At 48.2% G+C, this 22,377-nt stretch overlaps 1 protein-coding gene across 1 annotated transcript in view; it reads right to left on the bottom strand.

Moving 5' to 3' along the window:
- The window catches only part of LOC120037207 (semaphorin-4C-like), a 52,925-nt gene that overhangs the window by 17,651 nt on the left and 12,897 nt on the right, over positions 1-22,377 (bottom strand). Inside the window, exon 2 of the mRNA XM_038983414.1 lies at positions 1,843-2,048. Within this exon, the coding sequence (XP_038839342.1) occupies positions 1,843-1,945 (103 nt within the window). The 5' untranslated portion in view covers positions 1,946-2,048. The remainder of the gene's footprint in view (positions 1-1,842; positions 2,049-22,377) is intronic.

Here is a 22,377-nt window from a genome sequence, read left to right as displayed (position 1 = left end):
CCCCCAAACTGCATTTTATCTGCACCCGACTGGGCCACAGGCGAGGCCGGGTGAGTAGCGGGGCTGTGTCTGTGTCCGCTAAGTTTTTGAAAATAACCAGCCAATGGATACTCCAATCAGGCGTGCCCAAATCAGGGCGCAACGAGGGTGTGTGAGAAATGAGAAAGAGAGGAGAGTGGAAAGAGAGAGCGAATGACAGAGAAGAAGAGAGATGGAAAGATGGTAGAAAGATGGAAAGATGGAGAGAGATGGAAAGATGGAGAGAGAGAGAGAGAAGAAGCAGTTCAAAGTGTTTGTGTTTTTTCCCCTTCGTAACCTAAATGACTTTAAGCCACACATAATTATAGAGGCGGGGCCTGGGTGGGCAGAGAGAGGGAGTAAACATTATCTCTGCTCCGATCCCCCCCCCCCCCCACCTTCACCACCCACCCCAAACTGCCTGGGAGTACTAAATCCCTCAGACAGCCAGGCTAAGCATTATTCATACACACACTCTGGGCCTCTCTCTCTCTCTCTCTCTCTCCCTTTCTCTTTTTATTGTCTCACGTTTGCTGAAACCAAACTGCATACAAATACACACACACATTTGTTTTACTATCCTTGTGGGGACCAAACACTTGATTCCCATTCAAAATCCTATTTTCCATAACCCCTAACCCTAAACTTAACCTTAACCCTAAGCCTAAAATAAAAAAAAATGTTTTTAGGATAGTAAAACCAACACACACACACACACACACCACACACAGAGTTCATGTTTATGAGATCTGCGTGTGCAGAGAGACAGCTCCACGCGACATAAAACACTTTGTAGACGTTCCGCGCTGTGTGTGTATTTGTCTTTTCCGTCTCTTTCTCACTCCGTTGCTCCTCTCGCTACTGTGAAACTATTTCCTGTCCTTTTAAGGCAGTCTGCTCCCTGCTCCTCTCCTTCTGCTCTCTCGTTCTCTCTCTCTGCTCTGTCTCTCTTTCTTCAACTCTATTTGTCTCTCACTCTCTTCTATTTAACTTTCTCTGATTCTCTCTGTCTCTGTCTCTGTCTCTGTCTCTGTCTCTGTCTCTGTCTCTGTCTCTGTCTCTGTCTCTCTGTCTCTCTGTCTCTGTCTCTGTCTCTCTGTCTCTGTCTAGTTGGGATAGTGATTGTGTGAGCGAGCTGCATGGCTGTTTGCATTGCCTGTTGAATGTTTACCGAGTCTGTTTATTGGTCTGGGATGAGCCTGTGGATTGACTAGAGTTGAGTGAGCAGGAGTTGTGTGTCACCGCTAGCCATGTCTCTCAAGCTGCTATTGACTGCTTGTCCATTGTTTTTTTCATTGTATCCCCCATCCACAACCCTCACCACCAACAATGACGGTTGAGTGTCGGGGACAGGAAAAGGAGTGTGGGGGGAGATGGGAATCAGAAAAGAAGGCAGAAAAGGGACTGCTTTTACGTAATAGCAGTCTTGCTAAGTGTAGCTGAAATGTGATCTCTTTGTGAAAATAGTACAGGCTGTTTGGTTCTTAGCAGGGCTGAAAGCAAAGAGAGGAGGGAGGTGTGGGATAAAAAGGAGAAGGAAGAGAAGGAAGTGGAGGGAAAGAAAGGACAGAATAAAGGTGTGAGGGGGTTATGTGGTATATGAGTGACAAAGAGGCAGAAGTACGTTCCTCTTTTGAAATGATATACTGGTTTTTCATTGACCGCTGGACTTAAAACAGACAGTCGACAACAGAAGAACAGGAAACAGAGTGACTGTGAACAGTTAATATAGGCTACATCTGAAATAGCACCCTAGTCCCTATTGGCCCTGGTCAACAGGGTGCCATTTCAGGCCCAGACATGGTATGGCCTGTATCTACTCACCGCGGTATCTGACCGTCTTGCGTGGGACTGGGTTCCAGTTGAGACACAACGACTTCTCCCAACCAATCAGAAGAACCAACAGCAGGACCTTAGCCTCACCCATGGCTCCGATAGGACCCGCCCAGTCTCAGCAAGGCCGTTGATTCGCTGGTGGACGGATGAGTGACAGGGGAGAGATAGACCGGGTGGGCACAGCCTCTGGCAGCCTGACAAAGAAAGATAAAAGCAGAATCAGTTAAAGCGTCAGAACCGACTACCGGGATACCTCATTAGCGGAACAGCCGTGCAATATCCGCAAACAACTTATCGGAGCTCTGTCAAGCCAATTCAACGACAGCAATCCAAGTGAAATGCAGCGCTATCGAAGTTAATGTGTGTTGGCAGCACATCAACCAGACTCTGGGAATTAATGTCGAAGCAAGGACAATTCAACACACAATCTAGTTCATGATAATTCTCCTAAGTGAATATGTCAAACGGCAGACTTGTTTTGTCTTTGACAGGTGAAGCTACCGGTAGCCTGTTCAACTAATGGAGGTAAATGATACAAACATCACGGCTTAAAAATACACAAATAAATGCCTCAGGAATAGACTATCAAAGATATTCTGCTTTCCCGCCTGTGGAATCATCACTCCACACCTGCTGGCGTATATCGGGGAGCCAAATCAACACTTTGATGCTGTTTACCCATTTGAGAAGAAAGCTGTTGACTTCTAAACATGCATTAAATGTCAAATTGTCTTTACTCTTGGAGATTAAATGGAAAATATCCGTCTGTGCTGTTGCATTATTATTGCTCAATGTCATGTGAATTTTAAATGTCCGTTTCAACAGGCAGACCTTCTGTCCTGTTTGGCATTTAGGAGACGGGGGTGTGAATTGAGATGCGGAGCCTGTACTGCACGTTCTGAACCCAATCTGACTCCTATTGATTTTTCTTTTTGGAAAGTAAGAGCAGCCGCACTGACAGAAAAAGTCCAAGATCATCGAAATGTGCTCTAAATGAGTAGGCTTAAATGGAGGGCCGGGATAAGAATATTTGATGCCTCACAGCTCACAGCTCTGACTCCAGGTTTTATTAGATCAATGAAGAGGCCTTTGGCTATCGCCTTGAGTGGAGAGAGGGGGGGGGGGGGGGGGGGGGAGTGAAGGAGAGACATGGACAGAAAGGTGTGTTTAGAAACATGGAGGGCGTCTGAAACCAGTAGGCTTCACGTTATCCTCCACGCTGCTGAGAGTCCCCCAGTCCTCAATAATGGCATTCTATCTTCTTTTTCTCTTTCTGCCAAGAGTTAAGAAATGGAGTGAGTAAGCATCCTGGAGGTAGGATTAAGAGGACTAGCCTGTGTAAACATACTGTAGCAGGGGAAGGTGAGGTGAAGAGAGGAGGAGGAGGCGGGGGGGGGTCAGATTCAGCGGGTCTAACAGGCGGTTAGGCAGGCAGAAAGCCAATCACGTATCCCTCCCGGCTGTATTGAATCACCTTATAATGATTGGTGGAGGGGACTTGTTTTCACTGGGCCGGCTAATGACGTTCAACAAATTAGAAACGACACGGCGGACTAATAATACCAGTCAGTGTTCCCGACAAACGCAAGCTAATTAGCCTGACGTTGAGAGAGAAATAAAGCACGTGTTCCGATTATGCTGCTTCGCTTGTGTGTTTGGATTCAGCTAAGTCCCCCAGGGGAGAAAACACACTGATGTTTCTTCCGATGGGGATGGATGTCGGGAAAGGAGGTTAGGATTAGGAAAGAGGGGGGCCTAGGATAGGAAGTGAGTTGAGCGGAATATCCGTTCTCGAGTGTTGTCCATCTCTCTGTTCAACCTCTGCCCTCCTCATGCCCTCCTGTTTCCTTCCCTCGCTTCCTGTCCATCGCTTCCTCTTTCCTCCCTTCCCATCAACTGATAACGAGCCCTTGTGACCTTTGAACCCGTGACCTTTCCAGAGGTCACAGGTGTCCAGGCAGAGAGAGTTCACTGACAGTGTCGTACCATGACACTAGTGTGGAGGAGGCCATTAACACAAGCTGGACATACAGTATGTACAAAGAACCACACCACAACTACCTCTCCTCCCTCCTCCCTCCTCCCTCCTCCCTCCTCCCCCAAAACAAATACATTTATACAAGGCTCTTCCTTCCTCTCGCTCCTTTCCTCCCTGCCCTTCTCACACCCCCCCCCTTCATTGCAGCGGCTATATTTGAACATAGCCTATTTCACCTCAGCGCTGAGAGGGCAGGATCAAACCCCCTATGTTATGTGCAAAACAGCTGGAGAACATTTTTTTTATGGAACATTTCCACTCACTTTAAAAGTAAGTGAAAAGACTGTCTAGGGGTAGCAGTGGTGTATCTAACTGAGCACAACTACAATCCACTAACACACACACACACACGCACGCGCACACGCACACACACACACACAAACTCTCCAGAGGGCTACGCTCTTAACCCTAATTTGCTCCAGGGGCACCGTACTACTATGGCTGACCCTGTAAAACAACTAATTTCACTGCATCTATCCGGTGTATGGGACAGTACAACCGCTCCATTCGGACCTGCTAGGCTGCCATATGGACAGGCCTCCTTGACCCAGTTCTGACACTGTTTGTCCTGTTGTCCTGCACAAAGCAGCAGCTGACGGCTGAGTGTACTTGTGCGTGAGTGTTCAAGAGCTAGATCTACCAGATAACCCAAATGACTGGGTCCCTGTATGTGTGTGTGTGTGTGTGTGTGTGTGTGTGTGTGTGTGTGTGTGTGTGTGTGTGTGTGTGTGTGTGTGTGTGTGTGTGTGTGTGTGTGTGTGTGTGTGTGTGTGACGTACTGGCAGATTGTGTAGTGTTTGTGTAAGAGCAGGCCTAGATGAAAGAGTGATAATCAAAGAGGGTTTGATCAGCTGCAGTGTGTGTGTGTGTGTGTGTGTGTGTGTGTGTGTGTGTGTGTGTGTGTGTGTGTGTGTGTGTGTGTGTGTGTGTGTGTGTGTGTGTGTGTGTGTGTGTGTGTGTGTGTCTCATGGGAGGCACTGAGGGAGCTCTACAGCATCCATCCCTACCAGCGACAGATACGCACGCACTTCCTGCCAATCCACTGGCCTCTCATTCTATCTCTCTATAGTACCTGTACTACATCATGTATAGTATATAGTTAACTGACCAGGGCTGGGGCCAAGACTATTTCTTATTCAGACAGTCAGTTCAGGGGATGAATTGAAATGCAATCTATTACCTGAACATTGCCCAGAATGTTTCCCTATTATTATCAATGCAGATGTTTTTATTCATTAAATAAATCTTAATTCACTTTTAGAATTGACTGACTTGAAAGGAACCCAACCCTACCGACCAGTCAACAATCTGAGAAAACCATATATGAAAGCACAACCCTGTCTCCAGCCAGACATAAAGTACCTCACTACAGATAGAAAGCCTAGCCACTGTATTTCAAATCAGTGTCCCCAGGCCCTCATCCTTTGAATCCTCTCCCCTCATCATCTCCCTCCCTTGGGGATGGGGGGGGTCCTTTACTGCAGCAGACAGTCCCCTGAGAGAACCACCATTACCCAGGCCTCCAGGCCCCTCCACGCCTCAGTACTCAGCCATGATAATACTGCCTTCATCAAGGCCTTATCAGTTTCATCAGGCCAGCGGCTGGCTGTAGTTAGAGCTGAAATTGATCAAACTGCCCTGTGACCACACCACAGCACAGCAGAGCTCAACTCATTTCAATCACACAGGAGTTAACCAGACTACTGGAAATCCATCTGGCTCAGAGTCACTCGCTCTCTGATACACAAACACACACACAGTCTCTGTCTTTGTCTGTCTCGCTCACGCACCATTTCTCTGGCTGCCTCTGCCTGTCTTTCACACACATTACCCCTCTGCCTGTCTTTCACACACATTATCCCTCTGCCTCTGCCTGTCTTTCACACACATTACCCCTCTGCCTGTCTTTCACACACATTATCCCTCTGCCTCTGCCGGTCTTTCACACACATTATCCCTCTGCCGTTGCCTGTCTTTCACACACATTATCCCTCTGCCTCTGCCGGTCTTTCACACACACATTATCCCTCTGCCTTTGCCTGTCTTTCACACACACATTACCCCTCTGCCTGTCTTTCACATACATTATCCCTCTGCCTCTGCCGGTCTTTCACACACATTATCCCTCTGCCTTTGCCTGTCTTTCACACACACATTACCCCTTTGCCTGTCTTTCACACACATTATCCTTATGCCTCTGCCGGTCTTTCACACACATTATCCCTCTGCCTTTGCCTGTCTTTCACACACACATTATGCCTCTGCCTACTTTCACACACATTATCCCTCTGCCTTTGCCTGTCTTTCACACACACATTATGCCTCTGCCTGTCTTTCACACACATTATCATTCTGCCTTTGCCTGTCTTTCACACACACATTATGCCTCTGCCTGTCTTTCACACACATTATCCCTCTGCCTTTGCCTGTCTTTCACACACACACATTATGCCTCTGCCTGTCTTTCACACACATTATCCCTCTGCCTTTGCCTGTCTTTCACACACACATTATGCCTCTGCCTGTCTTTCACACACATTATCCCTCTGCATATGACTGTCTTTCACACACACATTATGCCTCTGCCTGTCTTTCACGCACATTATCCCTCTGCCTTTGCCTGTCTTTCACACACATTATCCCTCTGCATTTGACTGTCTTTCACACACACATTATGCCTCTGCCTGTCTTTCACACACATTATCCCTCTGCCTTTGCCTGTCTTTCACACACACATTATGCCTCTGCCTGTCTGTCACACACATTATCCCTCTGCCTTTGCCTGTCTTTCACACACACACACACACACACACACACACACACACACACACACACACACACACACACACACACACACACACATTATGCCTCTGCCTGTCTTTCACACACATTATCCCTCTGCCTTTGCCTGTCTTTCACACACACATTATGCCTCTGCCTGTCTTTCACACACATTATCCCTCTGCCTTTGCCTGTCTTTCACACACACACATTATGCCTGTGCCTGTCTTTCACACACATTATCCCTCTGCCTTTGCCTGTCTTTCACACACACACATTATGCCTCTGCCTGTCTTTCACACACACATTATCCCTCTGCCTTTGCCTGTCTTTCACACACACACATTATGCCTCTGCCTGTCTTTCACACACACATTATCCCTCTGCCTTTGCCTGTCTTTCACACACACATTATGCCTCTGCCTGTCTTTCACACACACATTATCCCTCCGCCTGTCTTTCACACACACATTATGCCTCTGCCTGTCTTTCACACACACATTATCCCTCCGCCTGTCTTTCACACACACACATTATGCCTCTGCCTGTCTTTCACACACACATTATCCCTCTGCCTTTGCCTGTCTTTCACACACACATTATGCCTCTGCCTGTCTTTCACACACACATTATCCCTCCGCCTGTCTTTCACACACACACATTATGCCTCTGCCTGTCTTTCACCAACACATTATCCCTCTCCCTCTGCCTGTCTTTCACACACACATTATGCCTCTGCCTGTCTTTCACACACACATTATCCCTCTGCCTCTGCCTGTCTTTCACACACACATTATCCCTCTGCCTCCGCCTGTCTTTCACACACACATTATCCCTCTGCCTCCGCCTGTCTTTCACACACACATTATCCCTCCGCCTCCCCCTGTCTTTCACACACACATTATGCCTCTGCCTGTCTTCCACACACACATTATCCCTCTGCCTCCGCCTGTCTTTCACACACACATTATGCCTCTGCCTGTCTTTCACACACATTATCCCTCTGCCTCCGCCTGTCTTTCACACACACATTATGCCTCTGCCTGTCTTTCACACACATTATCCCTCTGCATTTGACTGTCTTTCACACACACATTATGCCTCTGCCTGTCTTCCACACACACATTATCCACAGATCAGTGTCCCCAGGCCCTCATCCTTTGAATCCTCTCCCCTCATCATCTCCCTCCCCTGGGGATGGGGGGGGGGTCCTTTACTGCAGCAGACAGTCCCCTGAGAGAACCACCATTACCCAGGCCTCCAGGCCCCTCCACGCCTCAGTACTCAGCCATGATAATACTGCCTTCATCAAGGCCTTATCAGTTTCATCAGGCCAGCGGCTGGCTGTAGTTAGAGCTGAAATTGATCAAACTGCCCTGTGACCACACCACAGCACAGCAGAGCTCAACTCATTTCAATCACACAGGAGTTAACCAGACTACTGGAAATCCATCTGGCTCAGAGTCACTCGCTCTCTGATACACAAACACACACACAGTCTCTGTCTTTGTCTGTCTCGCTCACGCACCATTTCTCTGGCTGCCTCTGCCTGTCTTTCACACACATTACCCCTCTGCCTGTCTTTCACACACATTATCCCTCTTTCTCTGCCGGTCTTTCACACACATTATCCCTCTGCCGTTGCCTGTCTTTCACACACATTATCCCTCTGCCTCTGCCGGTCTTTCACACACATTATCCCTCTGCCTTTGCCTGTCTTTCACACACACATTACCCCTCTGCCTGTCTTTCACACACACATTATGCCTCTGCCTGTCTTTCACATACATTATCCCTCTGCCTCCGCCTGTCTTTCACACACACATTATGCCTCTGCCTGTCTTTCACACACATTATCCCTCTGCATTTGACTGTCTTTCACACACACATTATGCCTCTGCCTGTCTTCCACACACACATTATCCCTCTGCCTCTGCCTGTCTTTCACACAGATTATCCCTCTGCCTCCGCCTGTCTTTCACACACACATTATGCCTCTGCCTGTCTTTCACACACATTATCCCTCTGCATTTGACTGTCTTTCACACACACATTATGCCTCTGCCTGTCTTTCACACACATTATCCCTCTGCCTCCGCCTGTCTTCCACACACACATTATGCCTCTGCCTGTCTTTCACACTCGGGCTCTTTCCGTCCCTCACAGAGAGCAAAACAAGGTTCCACTCTGGTAAATGCTCTAAACGTTTTGACCCTATGTGAGTCTGTGTCAGGACATCTTTCCATCCCTCATACACTGTTTCTATGGCTGTATTTGGCTTCTCCCACGCACACACACTGTCTCTGTAGGACTCCGTCCGTCTCTGTTTCTCTCCACCTACAGATGTAGGATCTTCATTTAAGCCAGGCTGCTGCAGCACAAAAATAATCCTGCAGCAACAGCAAATGTGAATTATTATGTGGATTATAATACACTTACATGTAATACATTTTGTAGGGGTTGATACGTTTTACGATGGGGCAAATCAAGTCAGAAAGTGGGAAATTACCAACTTTAGAAAACTCAAATACACTATAAGTTTGCATTTCCTGCCGTGCAGGAAAATTCTCAGAAAGAATGATCCAATTAAGATCCTACATCTGTATGCTGGCTGCCTCTGGGGTATATGTACAGTACAGGTTGAACTCTCTCTCCTCATCTCTCTCTCTCTCTCTCCCCCTTTCTCTCTGACCTTGTGCTCTCAGCCCTTTCCTGACACATGTTGTTGGTGATGAGCACGCACGAGCGTGGAGAAACCTGCGGAGGCTCAATGTTCACTTTGCACCCTGCCCTGCCCCGTGCCTTAGCCCAGGGGCTGCTGGGATAGCTCCCTGACCTGTCGTTGATGCGCTCTGTGTGTGTGTGTGTGTGTTCATGTGTGATTTTGCCGCTCGATCGTCTTTGCTGCAGGCATCATTAACACCAGCCAGTACAGCCACGTGTGAGATTAAGCTACACATACACACGCACACGATACTGTCTGAATCTCTCACGTGTTAGCAACCCTCACAATCACCAGCCCCTCATTGTGAGACAAATCAATACAGTATATGTACACACCCACATCTGACTCGTAGGACGCGGAGAAAACGAGTCCATTTTTTTTCTTCTAGCAGAGACATAAAAACATCTTTAAACCAAATTACACTCAAAGCTACACAATTCTTTCCACCCAGTCTTTTCAGTTCATTAAAAGTTGTTTTCCCATTTTGCATTTCAGGGCCGCACCAAAACAGAATACACATGTCCTACCTAATATAAAAGACTGTATCCACGCCAGGAGGCATTTGAACATTGCGTCATTTAATGGAGAGAGTGGAGGGAGTGGAGAGAGTGGAGACTAGATAAAACTGTTGATGTGCTCTGCTCTGTTCTTTGGCTCAATAGGAGACAGACCTCCTACCTAGCTTCTATGGGGGCTAATTGTCCTTTAGTCCCCTACTCATCCTCCCTCCTTCCCTCCCTTCATATCCTTCCCTCCTTTCCTATCCTCCTTCTCTTCGTATCCTTCCCTCCCTTCGTATCCTTCCCTCCCTTCGTATCCTTCCCTCTCTTCGTATCCTTCCCTCCCTTCGTATCCTTCCCTCCCTTCGTATCCTTCCCTCCCTTCATATCCTTCCCTCCCTTCATATCCTTCCCTCCCTTCGTATCCTTCCCTCTCTTCGTATCCTTCCCTCCCTTCGTATCCTTCCCTCCCTTCGTATCCTTCCCTTTCTTCATATCCTCCCCTCCCTTCATATCCTTCCCTCCCTTCATATCCTTCCCTCCCTTCATATCCTTCCCTCCCTTCGTATCCTTCCCTTTCTTCGTATCCTTTCCTCCCTTCAAATCCTTCACTCCCTTCATATCCTTCCATCCCTTCATATCCTTCCCTCCCTTCATATCCTTCCCTCCCTTCATATCCGTCCCTCCCTTCATATCCTTCCCTCTCTTCATATCCTCCCCTCTCTTCATATCCTTCCCTCCCTTCATATCCTTCCCTCCCTTCGTATCCTTCCCTCCCTTCATATCCTTCACTCCCTTCATATCCTTCGTATCCTTCCCTCCCTTCGTATCCTTCCCTCTCTTCGTATCCTTCCCTCCCTTCGTATCCTTCCCTCCCTTCATATCCTTCCCTCCCTTCATATCCTTCCCTCCCTTCGTATCCTTCCCTTTCTTCATATCCTTCCCTTTCTTCATATCCTTCCCTCCCTTCGTATCCTTCCCTCCCTTCGTATCCTTCCCTTTCTTCATATCCTTCCCTCCCTTCATATCCTTCCCTCTCTTCGTATCCTTCCCTCCCTTCATATCCTTCCCTCCCTTCATATCCTTCCCTCCCTTCGTATCCTTCCCTTTCTTCATATCCTTCCCTTTCTTCATATCCTTCCCTCCCTTCATATCCTTCCCTCCCTTCGTATCCTTCCCTTTCTTCATATCCTTCCCTCCCTTCATATCCTTCCCTCTCTTCATATCCTTCCCTCCCTTCATATCCTTCCCTCCCTTCATATCCTTCCCTCCCTTCATATCCTTCCCTCCCTTCGTATCCTTCCCTCCCTTCGTATCCTTCCCTTTCTTCATATCCTTCCCTTTCTTCATATCCTTCCCTTTCTTCATATCCTTCCCTCCCTTCATATCCTTCCCTCCCTTCATATCCTTCCCTCCCTTCATATCCTTCCTTCCCTTCATATCCTTCCCTCCCTTCATATCCTTCCCTCCCTTCATATCCTTCCCTCCCTTCATATCCTTCCCTCCCTTCATATCCTTCCCTCCTCCTGACTGCTAGGCCCAGGGCAGCTTGTTCTGAGCCCTGAGCAGAGCCCTCTCTTTCACAGCCAGGGCCCTGGGGTCTCAGGGAAAAAGGTTAAGCCTAGCTGGACTTCAGCTCTTTCTTTCTTTCTTTTTTTTTACACTAAGAGATATATATATATATATAGAGAGAGAGAGAAGAGGAGGGCAAGGATGTAAGGGTAAGAGGAGGAGGAGAGAGTGTGAGAGAAGAGAAAATTATACAAGAGAGAGGGAGTGATAATGGAAAAGGAGAGAGAGAGAAAAATGAAAACATGAAATAAAGAGAACAGAGAAGGTAGAGAGTGTGGAGACTGAGTGATGCTATCCTTCTATTGTAGCTCCTTATTGGATCTATTAAGGGGAAATGGTGCTCTGGGCTGTGAGGTTGCATCAGTGCTCTGTTTCACTCTCCCATTACTTTGCTTTACATTAAGTGAGCCTGGCCTGCTCTGTCTAACACGTTCCCCCGATCAATGAGCTGAGAGGGGGAGGAGGGGTGATGAGGAGACAGGGGGAGGTGAGGCGAGGCGGCCTTACGGGAAGATAAGAGTGATCGATAAGGGTATCTGCTGCTGGCTCAGACCCACCATGGAGTAGGGAGGAATACAGTTCCGGGTTACTCTTATTACCAGGATGATGGGCTGAGAGTGTGTGTGTGTGTGTGTGTGTGTGTGTGTGTGTGTGTGTGTGTGTGTGTGTGTGTGTGTGTGTGTGTGTGTGTGTGTGTGTGTGTGTGTGTGTGTGTGTGTGTGTGTGTGTGTGTGTGTGTGTGTGTGTGTGTGTGTTCCTATCTGTCAGTCATCAAAGGCTGCTGCCTCTCTCCCTAATGTACTCCTCTCTCTCTCGAAACCCCTATGCATCCATACACCCCTCCTCTTTTCCTGTTCCTCTCCTCCTACCCCTATGCGTCTCCTCCTTATCTCTGTGCTTTACCTCTCTCCTGTCATCTCCCCCTCTTCCTTCCCTCCCCCGGCCCTCTCGGCATGCAAAAGGCATCCTGTCAGCGGATAGCTATTTATGATCAGCAACCAATATCCCCCAACTGAGAGAGAGAGAGAGAGAGAGAGAGAAAGAGAATAAAAGAGAGAGACGTTGCCCAAGGCTATTTTCCCCCAGCTTATGTTGTGTATGAGTATGACCGCTGCCACTTCTTCTTTGGTGTCTCTGTATTCCGTAGGTGGTGCTGGATACAAATGACTTGGCTTGTTTGCCTGACACTCTTATCCCCAGCAATTTGCAAAAGCCTGGGCTGTAGAATCTATCCGAGCACTTGTGTGTTCTTTCAAAGCGACAATGAGACGCTGCACAAGGAAGTAATTGAGTGGGCTTCCATCCACACTGTCTCACACTCAGACCCGAACTCCAAACACGTAGCTCCACACAGCGGTCTCTCATCAAACACACGAATGTTCTCCCCAGGCTCTCCCTCTCGCTCTCAATTTCTTTCTTCCCCCCCTCTCCCTACTGAAGGCTATCTTGTTGAAAGATCATTTCTTTCCAGCAGTCCCTAAAATGTAATTTCCATGTCCAATTTTGACAACCCCCCCCCCCCCACTCTATTTTATTTCCCTTCTCCTCTCCCCTTTCTTTCTTTTAATTTCTCTTATTTTCCATGCCCGCTCCCTGCTTCTGTTCTTCTTATCTTTCTTCCCCTGCTCCCTCTCTGATTCTCCCTCTCTGAATCTTCCTCTCTGATTCTCCCTCTCTGATTCTCCCTCTTCCTCTCTGATGCTCCCTCTCTGATTCTCCCTCTTCCTCTCTGATTCTCCCACTCTGATGCTCCCTCTCTGAATCTCCCTCTTCCTCTCTGATTCTCCCTCTTCCTCTCTGAATCTCCCTCTTCCTCTCTGATTCTCCCTTTTCCTCTCTGATTCTCCCTCTTCCTCTCGGATTCTCCCTCTCTGATTCTCCCTCTTCCTCTCTGATACTCCCTCTCTGAATCTTCCTCTCTGATTCTCCCTCTTCCTCTCTGATTCTCCCTCTTCCTCTCTGATTCTCCCTCTTGCTCTCTGATACTCCCTCTCTGATTCTCCCTCTCTGATTCTCCCTCTTCCTCTCTGATTCTCCCTCTCTGATTCTCCCCCTTCCTCTCTGATTCTCCCTCTCTGAATCTCCCTCTCTGATTCTCCCTCTTCCTCTCTGATTCTCCCTCTCTGATTCTCCCTCTTCCTCTCTGAATCTTCCTCTCTGAATCTTCCTCTCTGATTATCCCTCTCTGATTCTCCCTCTCTGATACTCCCTCTCTGATTCTCCCTCTTCCTCTCTGATTCTCCCACTCTGAATCTCCCTCTCTGATTCTCCCTCTCTGATTCTTCCTCTCTGAATCTCCCTCTCTGATTCTCCCTCTCTGAATCTCCCTCTCTGATTCTCCCTCTCTGATTCTTCCTCTCTGAATCTCCCTCTCTGAATCTTCCTCTCTGATTCTTCCTCTCTGATTTTCCCTCTCTGAATCTCCCGCTCTGATTCTCCCTCTCTGATTCTGTCACGTTCCTGACCTGTTTTCTGTTAGTTTTTGTATGTGTTAGTTGGTCAGGACGTGAGTTTGGGTGGGCAGTCTATGTTTTCTGTTTCTATGTTGGTTAATGGGTACCTGATATGGCTCTCAATTAGAGGCAGGTGGTTTTCATTTCCTCTGATTGAGAGTCATATTAAGGTAGGTGTTTTCACACTGTTTGTTTGTGGGTGGTTGTCTCCTGTGTCAGTGTTTGTCGCGCCACACGGGACTGTCTCGGTTTATGTAGTCTGTTCCTGTTCGTGAGTTCTTCGTGTATTTATGTAAGTTCCATGTCCAGGTCTGTCTACTCCGTTTTGTTATTTTGTTAATTATTCAAGTGTTTTCGTTTCGTGTTTTTTCGTCTTGTTTAAATAAATCATGTCATATAACAACGCTGCGTTTTGGTCAAATCCCTGCTCCTCCTCTTCGGATGAAGAGGAGGAGGAAAGCCGTTACAGATTCTCCCTCTTCCTCTCTGAATCCTCCTCTCTGAATCTCCCGCTCTGATTCTCCCGCTCTGATTCTCCCGCTCTGATTCTCCCTCTCTGATTCTCCCTCTGAATCTTCCTCTCTGATTCTCCCTCTCCCTCTCTGAATCTTCCTCTCTGATTCTCCCTCTCTAATTTTCCTCTCTGAATCTTCCTCTCTGAATCTTCCTCTCCGATTCTCCCTCTCTGTCTGCTTCCATCTCTGTTTTCCTCTTTTTTGTCTGCCTCTCTGTTTCTCTCTTTCTGTCTGCTCACCATTCTGTTCTCCTCCTTTCATTCTCCCTCTCTGATTCTCCCTCTTCCTCTCTGATTCTCCCTCTCCCTCTCAGATTCTCCCTCTTCCTCTCTGAATCTTCCTCTCTGATTCTCCCTCTCTGATTCTCCCTCTTCCTCTCTGAATCTTCCTCTCTGATTCTCCCTCTCTGAATCTCCCTCTCTGATTCTCCCTCTCTGAATCTTCCTCTCTGAATCTTCCTCTCTGATTCTCCCTCTCTGAATCTCCCTCTTCCTCTCTGATACTCCCTCTCTGAATCTTCCTCTCTGAATCTTCCTCTCTGATTCTTCCTCTCTGATTCTCCCTCTCTGATTCTCCCTCTTCCTCTCTGATACTCCCTCTCTGAATCTTCCTCTCTGATTCTCCCTCTCTGATTCTCCCTCTTCCTCTCTGATTCTTCCTCTCTGATTCTCCCTCTCTGAATCTCCCTCTCTGATTCTCCCTCTCTGATTCTCCCTCTCTGATTCTCCCTCTTCCTCTCTGAATCTTCCTCTCTGATTCTTCCTCTCTGATTCTCCCTCTCTGATTCTCCCTCTCTGAATCTCCCTCTCTGATTCTCCCGCTCTGATTCTCCCGCTCTGATTCTCCCTCTCTGATTCTCCCTCTGAATCTTCCTCTCTGATTCTCCGTCTCTGATTCTCCCTCTCCCTCTCTGAATATTCCTCTCTGATTCTCCCTCTTTAATCTTCCTCTCTGAATCTTCCTCTCCGATTCTCCCTCTCTGTCTGCTTCCATCTATGTTTTCCTCTTTTTTGTCTGCCTCTCTGTTTCTCTCTTTCTGTCTGCTCACCATTCTGTTCTCCTCCTTTCATTCTCCCTCTCCATCTCGGATTCTCCCTCTCCATCTGATTCTCCCTCTCCATCTGATTCTCCCTCTCCATCTGATTCTCCCTCTCCATCTGATTCTCCCTCTCCTTCTGATTCTCCATCTCAGACGTGTGTCTGTAAAGGTCCGTTTCTGTAGAGAAGGCAGCAGACCAGCAGTGGCCATGGCTGTAAAAGACGCAGGCTCAGTATTTTTCTTCTTCTCTGTGCTTTAAGACTTCATGTGGGAGTGTCAGTTAGAACCAGCCCTGCTCACTGAAGGTCACTTTGGGCTGGCAGAGGGGTGGGGTGGGTGGGTGGGTGGGGGGGTGGGCGGGGGGTTTCTGCTTTCAATCAGGTTAATGTCCCTCTCAGAGGAGCCAGAGCAGAGAGCAGCAGACACAAACACACTCACGCGTGCACACACACGCACACAGGCACATATGCATAGGCACACACACACGCACCAAACACACTCGAAGCGCACACATTTCCACATGGTAAGAATCGCTCACACGTAGGCGCACAGACACGCTCACCCACCTTTCTACCCCCCGTAGACACCACACACACACACAAAGGGATTCTGGATGAAAGCAGAGGTCCGAATTCATTTGAGATGCTCTCTCATGGCTCCGGCTTCAAGAGCTTAGCTCAGACTCACACCGCATGTCATGTCGCTCCCAACCGCCGCTGAGCCTAGTGCTACAGGCAGGATTCACATGTCAACATCAATGGCTTCATAATCATATTGGGAACTCTATACGGCTGGGTGACGGTTCAATATTGCACAGTCCGTCTGCAATTACAGTGAAGTGTGCTACAAAAAGAGTACTAAACCCTTGACACCGCAATCCTCAATAACTGCAGAACAAGGGCTAATGGGAGCCCAGGGAGCCACTGGAAAAATATCAATCTCGATTCTACATCACAAAAACAGGCAAACGCACGAAAAATACACCCACGAATAGACATTATGGGAAAAGTAGGCCGTTGCTGATCGAGTTACTTTAATCAAATGACCTGTAAACTCAATTCAATGACTGAATCTGTGCTGTTCTCCTTCTGGGAACCTTACGCATGGTGTTTCTGCTAAAGCGTTTAACCCTTTCGAGCCTGGGGCGCTGCTGCTAACTCAAACCAGTGCAATGGCTTTACGATCTGCTTGGAGAATCTCTGCTGCGTACGTGAACAAATAGACATTTTCTCACGGTGGGAAGGTGTAGTGCTACTGACTGTCCTACCTACTGGAGCATTTACAAAACCAAGATAGGGGGAGGCACACACACACACACACACACACACACACACACACACACACACACACACACACACACACACACACACACACACACACACACACACACACACACACACACACACACACACACACACACACACACACAGTGCATTGGCTAAAGCTAGTGGATTTTCCTAAATAAGCAGGTCATCCAAACCATTCCATTACCTCTCTGTTTAGCAGTAAGGAGAGCCAACTCCAACTATGCTGCACTGCACACTGCATAATTACACACACACACACACACACACACACACACACACACACACACACACACACACACACACACACACACACACACACACACACACACACACACACACATACACACACACACAGCTATGTCTTACTATACTTGTGAGGACCAACCTTGTACAGCTAACCTTGTACAGTTAACCCTAACCCTAGCTCCTAACCCTTAACCTAATTCTAACCCTAACACTAATTCTAACCTTAACCCTAAACCCTCGAGAAATAGCATTTGACATTGTGGGGACCAACAAAATATCCCCAGTTGGTCAAATGTTTGTTTGTTTACTATTCTTGTGGGGACCAGAAGACCAAAACACGTCCACACGCAGGAACACACACACACACACACACACACACACACACACACACACACACACACACACACACACACACACACACACACACACACACACACACACACACACACACACACACACACACACACAATGCTGTTTAAGCCTGTAGTTTTATAGGAAATTGCCTATGGAACTGTGATAAAGGAATTTTTCTATCAAGCCCAATGTGAGGGACCGGGCCGCGAATCAATTTGCACCAATTTGACACCCTCCCTCACCTGCCGAGGCCATACAGACAGGCTGGGTGAATAGTGAAATAATGACATCCGTCACATCCCCAAATGAACGTAGACAAGCGTATAATGCAGAACGGCTGTGTTTCTTTTATCACTGGAGAAAGAGTCCGGAGTATGAAGAAATCAGATGCAAATCAGATGCAAGCACTATGGACCTGTGTGTGTGTGTGTGTGTGTGTGTGTATGTATGCGTGTGTGTGTGTGCCTGTCTCAATATGTGTGGGTGTGATGTAACAGTAATGAGAGCTGTAATCAGTGCTGTGGTTGTGAGTGTGAGGGCCTGTATTGAAAGCGACATGTGGCAATAAACCATCCAAGATGTCTTCCAGCCAGTCGTTCAGCGTTCTCCTCATCTCCTCCTAAAAGGGTCAGTGACAACAGAAGGGGGCCGAACTGGGCCCATCTGGACAAGGTCAAAACCCCTAGACTATAAATGGGCCCAGAAAAGGAGGGATGGAGCTGTTAAACGAGCCCGGAAGACAACGATGTGTACCTCCTTTGTACTAAAGTATCCTTCAGCTCTGACCTCTCACCTCTCTGAGTGCCTCAATTATTCACAGGGTCGTGATTTATGTGCTAAGATTAGCACTCTGGGACTGCGTCTCAAAAGGCACCCTATTCCCTATCTAGTGCACTACTTTTAACCAGGGCCCTCGGGGAATAGGGTGCCATTTGCGACGCAGCCTCTGCCTCTCGGCCCCAGAAATGACCATCGCTGACCCTCTGGCTGCTCTGGCTCAGATAAAAGATCAAGGGGAAAGAGCCTTAGTGATTACACGGCTTCTTCTACGAATGTGCAGTTTGCGTACAAGTGGCTCCTTTCATTGCAACTAGCATCCATTCATTTGGGAAGTCGGCTGCACTGGCGGCCTAGTTAGCGACAGCGTTTCATGAATTGATATTAGCTTGGCTAGTGAAGCGAGATGCGCGGGGTGACGCGGCTCGCTAGCGGCGCTGCTCATTACTCCTCTAACTATGCCAACGTGCTCAGAAGACATAGGCATGAAATAACCAGCACCTGGTGTCAGTGTTGGCACGGGCTCAGCAAGTAGCAAATGGGCCAGTCTAGGACAGACACACACACATATCAACGCACGCACACACACACTCGGCACTGAGCAGGTCTGAGAGAGTGTGTGTGTGTGTGTGTGTGTGTGGGTGGGGGTGTGTGTGTGTGATGGATTTGAGAACGAGAAAGAGAGAATCAATGTGTATGTAAGTAAACCATACCTCGTGCACATCTGGGGCAGTGCCTATGTGTGAATGGGTTAATCGGTGCATATGTGATATCTATGTTTCTAAGTATATGCACTCAAGTGTGCGTGAGTGTGTGTGTGTGTGTATCAGAGACATGTGTGTGTGAGAGAGAATGTTGACATAAGTGGGAGGATCTCATGCTAATGCCTTGGCTTGGGAGCTAGTCTATTCACAACAAGCCCAAGGCTGTGGGAGATTTATCTGAATATTTCCCGCATTAAAAGTCGAGCTTAACAAATCCCTGGTGGAGAGACGCCCACTGATAAACAGCTCCTTTCTCCTGGTTTAGTTACCGAACACTACACTGGACCCAGTCAACTCGGGTCATACACTCTCTCCATCCCTCTGCCTTTCTCTCTCACTCTCCGTCTATCAGTCCCTCCATTGCATCTCTTTATGACTTTCTCCGTCCCTATTCCCCCCCCCCCCCCCCATTCCCCCATCTCTCGCTCCGTCGTTCTGCCTCCCTCTCACTACCTCTAAGCCCTCCTTGCCCTCTCCATTTCTATGTCCCTGGCTTTCTATTGCTCTCGCTCTCCATCTCGCTCTCCATCTCGCTCCGCAGCCCCTCTCCTCACCCTTTTATATTTAGAGGAATAACCTGCTGAGATCAACAACAACAAAAAGGATATATGACTAAATAATAAGGGAGAGAACAGTGAAATACAGATGATGGAGGTTTAGGATGGTACACGCTACAAGGCTATGAACAATGAATGAGAAACGCAACACAACACGTCTCCCTCCAGACTTTATCCATAGTAAACAGGTGTCTGAGTAGAGGTTTTGTACTGGAGAGGATACCTGCGGTCCAAAAGGCACCGTGTTCCTTCATAGCACACTACTTTTGACCAGGGACACAGCCGTGCTGCTGTGTCTAGGGCGCAGTAATCAGGACTCCTCGAAGGTCAGCGATAGCTCGTGTTCCTTCCTGCCTCACACAGAGAGACAGAGATACAGGGAGATCCTGTTTCCTTTGAGTCCCTCTCTCCTCTCTCCTCTCCCCTCTCTCCTCTCTCCTGCGTGAGTCCAAAATGACCAAATACAGAGGAGACAAAGACTACAGTCAGCTCTAGCGCACACTGCACATAGACTTGAATTGTTTTGTGAGACATTGGATCTAACAAACAGGCATATTTTGTGTGTGTGTGTGTGTGTGCTTGTGTGTGTATGCACACCTCAGCAGGGGGGACTCCGGGGCAGGGCAGGGTGTTGTGTTGATGTCATGTGTTTTCTGCCTCCCAGTGCGTCCCCCTGGACAGCTGGTAAAGTGACAGTGAATACTATAGAGAGTTGGGGATAACAGCCTGCAGCAGCACAGCAGGCTAATGACTGAATACTGCTCACACGGCTACAGGGCCAGTCTCACCTATGTCTCGGTCTCAGCTCTCCTCAGCTGTACTATCACTTTATCGCATTGATGGGGGAAGTAGTGAGGGGATGACAACACACACAGAGCCATCATCTAGGCATTGCTGCGCACGCGTGTATGCACATTTACATTACATTTATATTTAAGTCATTTAGCAGACGCTCTTATCCAGAGCGACTTACAAGTACATACATTCATACATATTTTTTTTTTGTACTGGTCCCCCGTGGGAATCGAACCCACAACCCTGGCGTTGCAAGCGCCATGCTCTACCAACTGAGCCACACGGGACCCTACCGTATGCACGCACACACAATCTCACACCTCCTCGAGTACACATATATGACTAAAAAGGGGATAGAATATGACAGAAGCTGAGAGAGTTTGCCAGGCAGGGAGAGGTTGAGAGGAGGGCACACTTGAGAAAAAAAAGCAAGAGGGGAACAAAGGAGAAAGGCACACAGGGAAATGAAAGGAGCGAGAGAACGGAGGAGAGGAGAAGGGACGGGAGATGGAGAGGCAGGGCTGCACACACTCAAAGGGCCCTGGATGAGGTCATCTTTATTAATATCCCCAATAACAACAAACATCCCAACTCTCCATCCATCCCTATCTCTCTCTCCCTCCCTCCCTCCCCTCTCCGGCTGCTCCTTGAGCTCCTTGAGAGATGGCGAGGCCTTCTCTGACGCAATGGGAGGCCTGGTTGAGTACAGGGCTGCGGGCAAACACACACACACACACACACACACACACACACACACACACACACACACACACACACACACACACACACACACACACACACACACACACACACACACACACACACACACACACACACACACAAACACAGGCAGAGAGTGCTGCAGAGCGAGCAGCCAGCCCAGCCGGGAGCTGTGTGGAGGTGATCTGTCAGAGGGTAACGGTGCGGAGCGGTGGGGGGTATGGTGGTAGAGCATGAGGACAGACAGGGCGGGGGCTGCAGACACACGGACAGATTTGTTCCTTCTGACAGGAGAGGAGAAGGATGGTTCCCTTCTAGCCTCGCTGCAGGGAGGAGGCGAACAGGTAGTGGTGTGTGTGTTTGTGTGTGTGTGTGTGTGTGTGTGTATAGTGTGTGTGTTCTTCTCCTCCATGCACGTCTAGGTCACATCTCCTGCCTGATGATGAACAGTTAAGAGTCTGACAAACAGCCTAGAACACAGCATGATAAAGCCTAACAACCAGGCCTCTGGCGCTCTCTGTCTCACTCTCTCTCTTATGGGCCCCCAGTCAATGGAAACAGGCAGCCACCATCTAACATGTCCATATGGCACCACATTCCCTTTATAGGGTGCCATTTGGGATAAACGTCCATCTAAACAGGGGCCTCAAAACTGTCTGGTGCAATTTACAATAAGGGCCTAGAGGTCGGCAGCGATGATGTTTTTCATCCATGCCCCTCTAATCAGGGATTGATTCAGACCTGGGGCAACAGAGCGGGTTCTCTGGCCAATCAATGAAACGAATCAATCAATTCAATTAGAGTCATTAAATTAATTCATTAATCAGGGGAACGAGAAAAATCAGTAACACTGTGCACTTTGAGGCCTTGATTTATATCACGGATCAAACCTCCTAGTCCAGGGTCGTGTCCCGAATGGCACCCTATTCCCCTGTCTCCCCTTCTCCCCTGGACGGAGTGCTTCAACTACATCCGCTTCCTGCAGAGCTACAACCACACCCACCTCTACACCTGTGGAACCTACGCCTTCCAGCCCAAGTGCACCTACATCGTGAGTGGCTCTCACAAACTCTCTCAATAGCCGCCTCCCAAATGGCACCACTATTCTCAAGAGTTCATTTCCAATTTTTCACATTTGCAATTTTTCGTCTGAAATGAATGCTCATAGGTTTCTTTCAATGTGCATGACTGTTATTCACTTTTGAAACATTTACTTTAGGCGTGCTTTAAAACATTTTTTTAACGAGATATCCAACACACTTGTTGTTTTCCAAGATGCGCTATTATGCGTAGTCCAGGTGGCTGGAACGTTCCAGAAGGTTTTTACAGCTGGCCCAAAAGGGAGTCATTTAGGGAATCATTTCCATTATATTTGTCTCT

The sequence above is a fragment of the Salvelinus namaycush genome, chromosome 1, assembly GCF_016432855.1.
Source record: "Salvelinus namaycush isolate Seneca chromosome 1, SaNama_1.0, whole genome shotgun sequence".
NCBI lineage: Eukaryota > Metazoa > Chordata > Actinopteri > Salmoniformes > Salmonidae > Salvelinus > Salvelinus namaycush.
Note: the sequence above shows the minus strand (reverse complement) of the source record. Positions and strands in the feature narration are given on the sequence as shown.